Raw genomic sequence first — 5,798 nt, 5'->3', positions numbered from 1 at the left:
GGTTTAGAACACAAAGGCCGCTATTTCCCCTTGGAAAATTGTTAATGGCTTAACACCCGAACCAATGATAATGGGACTGATTCTCGTCTAAAATGCCAATTATACAGTAAAAAAAGTGTTAGTATAATATCAGTATCCACAACGTCCACAAATCAAGCAAACAACTAGAAAACTCTACGAACATTTCAACCTTGAGTCTAACCCACATAAACCTGACTAACCTAAGGTACCTAAACTACTAAATCACTTCAAATTTGTATCATTTCCCGTACCATAATGGTGTTTACCCCTTTTGAGAAACATTGAACATTGAGAATTGCGCCTCTTAGAAAATTTGAGCAATTCCGATTTCTCGATTCCTCAGCCTGAATAATTCACAATTGTCGAGGCCGGTCATCGGGGGATGTCATCAATGCTGACCACCTAGGTCATAGGTATGTAGCCCTGGAGGTAACTGGTAGGTATGTATGTACTACGTAGTCTATCTAACGCCAATGTCTCGTGTCTCTTGTAAGCCCGACACACCGCTTACATGGCAGGTATTGCCAGCAGGAATTGGCCTGTCGATTATACTTGGGTGGTATTGGATGTCAAATACATAACAACGGATATCAATCGACGTTCAGCACGTTCGGCATTCTGGCACGTTCTGCTATGGTCCTCTAATCCTCTTGACGTCTGACGCTAGGTGCTATAGAGGTACTAGGTATATCAAAACACACATCAACTTGGAACACATCAACACACATCATCTTTACTGTATCAATTGAATTAGGGCTGCACGGTTCAGGGTCATTCCTGTTTCTCTGTACGACCAGTCTAAACTTTGACTGGTCCTTGGGTCGAACTAAGCTCGCTCAGGGTCCTCTCTAGCTTGCAACACGCCTTGCATACAACCGTACTTTCTTAACGGACGGGGCTGACGATGACTACTTCCCACCTACTACCTGTTCCCCACGCGCTATAACCTATGCAACTTTAACCTATCTTTCTCTGGAAGGTCGTGCGTGCTGGCTGTCTGTTCCGCCGACGACATGCCAGGAACGGCTTTGTCGAAGTAAGCCGTGGCCGCTTCCACAAATACGTGTCTCTCTTTTCAGCCAACCGCATGCTTCCAATTGCATCCACAACGAACCATAAGGGTCAAATCCGATAGCAAAACCCCGTTTATCTCCTGCCCTACGGTCCTAGTGGTGGGTTGCACCGAGAATAAGCACCTTCTCTGTCATCTCTAGAACAACTCTATCATTAATGTGATAGATTATGGATTGTGGATTGTGGTCCATGTATTGCGAAATCGTCATCGCAGGCGCCTAGGCTAGATAGTACACCAGCACATGGTCCTGGCCATTCCCTCGAGCTTTTTACTCCGTACAGATTTATTTCCCCGTCCACTCTCGCTACCATGAGCCACCGGACAAACAGCGAAAGTACAGCGTACATGCAAAAATGGCAAAAAAGCAGTTTTAATCAAAGAGAGTACATCCGTTATTAGATAATGCGGGACTCTTCTGGCCGGAATTTTTATTTAGGCAATGTAACACCCCTGGCACCCTAGAACATATCAAGCAAGATGGTGGTGGGCATATGCAGAGCCAATCCTTTCGAAACGTCCAGGCGTACGGGCGCGGGGGTCGTGCGGAGTTGCGATATGCCTCCATCCCCAGGCAGCCGGCCCGGTCGTCAACTCCCAGGACCGAGAACATACAAACAATCCCATTCCCCGAGTAAATTCAGGGTCTTTTGCTGACAAGGCTAGGCAAAGCTATCGCCAAGGCACCCAATTACACCGCAGAAACGGTTACTCTGGGGGTCGAAGCTTGTCAGCTGATAGCATATGTTTGCACCGATTCGGGCAGTTTGGCTTGAGTAAGCCGGTGACAGGATTACTGTAACCGTCAAAGCCGGACGTCCGTCTGATGTTGTAGTTGACATAACCGGAGTCCGAAATTCACGAATTAAAAGTAGGAACCGGTATTTGAGATAACTACTAATAAACTACTTGGTAGATATAAAGCAAATAATTTGCTAAGCTAATAGTAGTGAAATGGTAAGAGGCCCTAAAACCACCAAAATGGAAACTGCTAAGCTTCTTGACTTGATTAAGGTAGTAGATGGAAAAGAAGAGAAAATAAAACGATTGGACTGTTTCCCACAATTATGACACTCTTGTCCAAATGTCACCCTGCTTATTGTTCCCTTGGCAAACAGAATATAGTCAATGACTATTTTGACCTTCTGGTATTGACTTTGGAATCCACATCAACGGACTAGCACCGGAAGTTAAAAATGATCACCATGTCGTTTGACGTAGAATGATAAATCATCCACAATCAACAAGCGACGTCCCCCTTGAGCTCTCTCGACTCTTTATCACTGGATGGCGCTTCATCGGGAAAGCGAATCATTCGGTTAGGTAGGATCGGCGACGACATGTTCCATTGCGATTCTGACTCTACCTTTGTAGATGTAGACTTAGAACCCCCATCGAGATTATCTCGGGGACCGATTATATCACTAGCGCCCGACAAGTGCGCAGGAGAAGGCCTAGTCGCAGATGGGTGCTCTGGAATTATTGAACCACCGATGCGATAAACGGGCCGTAGTGATACGGAGCGAGATTCGGTAGGGGTGTTGGCGGCTGTCTCGTCCCTGGAGCGACTTCGGGGTATTACTCGCCCACCTACCTGGAAGGATATCAGATCCTCAGGCGATGATAAGGTCCTCGAAATTGTTCGAGGAAGGTAGATCCCGAATTTGCCCAAGGGTATACTAAGCCCGTGGACAACCTTTTCAAATGATGAGTACATGTATATTGAGAGTATTCGTAACACGCTCGTGAGAAGTGGGGATAGCTTACGACGCTGCAAATTACCATGAACCAGACTACAACCGATACGTCTTCCTGAAGACGAGCCACATCCCACCTTGGCGTATCTCCTTGATCGGGATTCAACATAGTGATAAATTCCAGCGTTACGTATAAGTAGAAGATAGCCGAACAGCCAATTGGTCCGAAGAAACCCATAAAAATAGCTTGTCGTAGCCCGTCTATCTGTGTAATTTTCTTATAAGACATCAAGATGAATGGAAGACGCCTAAGTAGCAGTATCAATATTCCCAAGGGAATCAGCCGGTATATTGGGATGACGTCATTTGCGATAAAACTATGCCACTATGTTAAACACGTTAGACTCTTATGATTCATGGAAATTTAGGGTATCCGTCAAGAGGTGAGATAGATCTCATAGATAATCATAAACTTGTTTTCCTTCGTCTTACGAGAGATATCGAAGCTGTTTTCGAGGGTAGGTAAGGGCGGTAGACAATTCGAAAATATACATACTGGACAGACAGCGCCATACCACATGAATATAGCTACGTTGAGGAGCATATCGATGGTTGGTTGAAGTGAACTAAAGAAATAAGGTACAACGATTAGCAGACGACTCGAGTCGAAATCAGGAAAACATCTTGAAAGTTATTATCGGGCGCATACTAAGTCATAGTTAGCAAGAAAGGTTTAGTCATCCTGCGCATATAGGTGACACGAACCTCATCGACTGTTGCCAAGCGGAACCAGTCATCCCAAGTGAAGACATTCCCAGCGATAAAGCAAGCTAAAATGTCATCACTGCCGATCATGCCACATGTGCCTGTGATGAGGAGGGCGAGAGAGAACGCAAAAACAAGAAAGCTTTCACGGTCGACGAATTTATGTTCCTCGCAGTAATGGAGTAGCTCCTTGGCAATCCAGCCCACAACAGCGCCATATATAACGCTGAGGATGATGGTATAGCCCCAGGTCTCTCCAAACCATAAGCCTATAGCAAGACCAGCACCCCCTGGCTCATTGACACCACCATCGCCAATGTATTTGATGAGATATAGAGCGAGGAATAAGAAAGGATAACCGAGTCCGTCGTTGGCACCCGATTCCGCGATGATGATCGTTTGAAGATCCTTAGGCACGTTGTGATCAGCGAATCTTCCCTTCACGATGACGTTTGACAGGACCGGGTCAGTTGGCGTAACGCAAGCTCCAACCACAAGAGCATGGAGGAAAGGTAGATGTGGTATCAGGGCCCAGACGAGAAGACTCGTCATCAACCACATCGCCGTCATAATCGGCCCTAGAAGTAAGGCTAGAGGCTTCCATTCTGTTCTTAGATAGCGACTTGGTAACTGAACCCCTGCGAGGACAAGTTGAACTCCGAGAACAAGGCGAGTAAAATATAGCGTCTGTAACAAAATTATCAGTATTGAGGATTTGGATTACGAAGACCACCTTGGATGGCAAGATTTATATGTGGCGCCCATCAGGTCAAAATTTCGAAAGGGGGTCCTTGAGAGGATTCTCAACAGGCGGGAATCTTCGAGTGCTGCTTACGATCGCATTTAAGTTTTCTTCCGAGCCTGCATACTCCAAAGGCCGGACGAAGTTGGCAGCGTGGGGCGAGAAAGTAAGGCCGGCCAAAAGGGATATGACTAGGCAGGCTTGTCAGCCCTACGTATGGAGTAGTGTAAGGGAAGATGATATAGACAAGGGCTTAGGGTTTACAAGAAAGTCAGACATACGAGCCTCGGAGAGGTAAAAGTTCTCCTTCAGCAGATAAGACACAAGACCAAAAAGTGAGATCCATCCACCAAGAACACTAACAACAATATTAAAGTTGTTAACAGCAAGAGTCGGCATCTTTGGCTAGAAGGCCAAGGCCAAGACCAAGACTCAACAAAATTTCAAGTAACACCCGAGTCGTCCTTGGAACTTCTCAAGGAAATGAAGCAGAAATATGCTGGTGAAATGAATGTTATTGAATCATTTGGTCTTGATGAAGTTGTAGTGGGCGCTGATAGACCAGCCACTTTGATTAAACGAGACAGTCGTCCTACGACGTTTGGTGAAGCGGTACCAAGTAGATACTCTTCTTAAACGGCGGTATCGCTTTGCTCTGCTTTTGCTTTTTTCCTCTTTCTCTCTCTCCTCTAGGCTCTCGTCTATTGCTGCAGTCAAATAATCGAATCCGATGATTTGATCACAAAGTACTAGAGTCTGTGACAGCCTAGTGTAGTAAAAAAAGTTACGATAGGTCGGATAAGTATACAAAAAAATAAAGATGAAGGATCATTGATTGATCGATCGGTGGGTGACGCAAAGAGAAAAAAATGAAAGTGATACCGAATAGAAATAAAGATATCGGTGTCCCACTTTTATTGATCGGAGGCTAGTCTTGATGGGTAAGCGGCTTTGTATTCGTTACACCGCCCAACCTGGCACCTGCCAATCAGGTATATCGAATATCTGCAAGATGTATATCCTAGTCATACTGAGTCATTGATGGCTCTCAAACCGTGATAGTTATGGTCAACACCAATCATGATCAAGCTTCGACTAAGTATTAAACGCCTCACAGATCCTATCGTATAAGTATGAATCGATATACACATACATATATAGTGCTAGACTTATTGTGACCTAAGGTTGCACGGCATAGCAAATTGGGCACCAAGCCTGATGGTATCAGTATCCAGCACTAGTTAGCTTCCCTGTGTAGGTGGTAATAAGAGGCGGTACAATATTCCAATATATTTACCAAAAAACTAACCGATATCGAAATGTAACTGGAGAGGAGAGACTGACTGTCTCTGAGATGGTATCATTCATCAATATCTAGCATAATCTTCGTTAACCTATCCACACTTCACAGTTCGTGTAGTCGATATCTGACACGCAACCTAAGTCGTATTGACCAATATTTTCAGATTACCCGTTTTGCACCCTTAACAGCGAGTTCGTC

The 5,798-nt window shown here is 45.1% G+C and overlaps 1 protein-coding gene across 1 annotated transcript; it reads right to left on the bottom strand.

Moving 5' to 3' along the window:
• Positions 1-1,890: 1,890 nt before the first annotated feature.
• Positions 1,891-5,151, bottom strand: GGS22DRAFT_169576 (Sodium/hydrogen exchanger family-domain-containing protein). Its single transcript, XM_047962337.1, has 6 exons — positions 4,579-5,151; positions 4,391-4,488; positions 3,557-4,242; positions 3,347-3,416; positions 2,861-3,175; positions 1,891-2,789 (listed from the first exon to the last, which is right to left on the bottom strand). The coding sequence occupies exons 1-6, from the start codon at positions 4,694-4,696 to the stop codon at positions 2,334-2,336; spliced, it is 1,743 nt and encodes a 580-aa protein (XP_047816320.1). The 5' UTR covers positions 4,697-5,151; the 3' UTR covers positions 1,891-2,333.
• Positions 5,152-5,798: the final 647 nt, after the last annotated feature.

The sequence above is a fragment of the Annulohypoxylon maeteangense genome (genome assembly GCF_022496945.1).
Source record: "Annulohypoxylon maeteangense strain CBS 123835 unplaced genomic scaffold GGS22scaffold_15, whole genome shotgun sequence".
NCBI classification, from domain to species: Eukaryota; Fungi; Ascomycota; class Sordariomycetes; order Xylariales; family Hypoxylaceae; genus Annulohypoxylon; species Annulohypoxylon maeteangense.
This window is presented reverse-complemented; position numbering and strand designations above follow the sequence as displayed.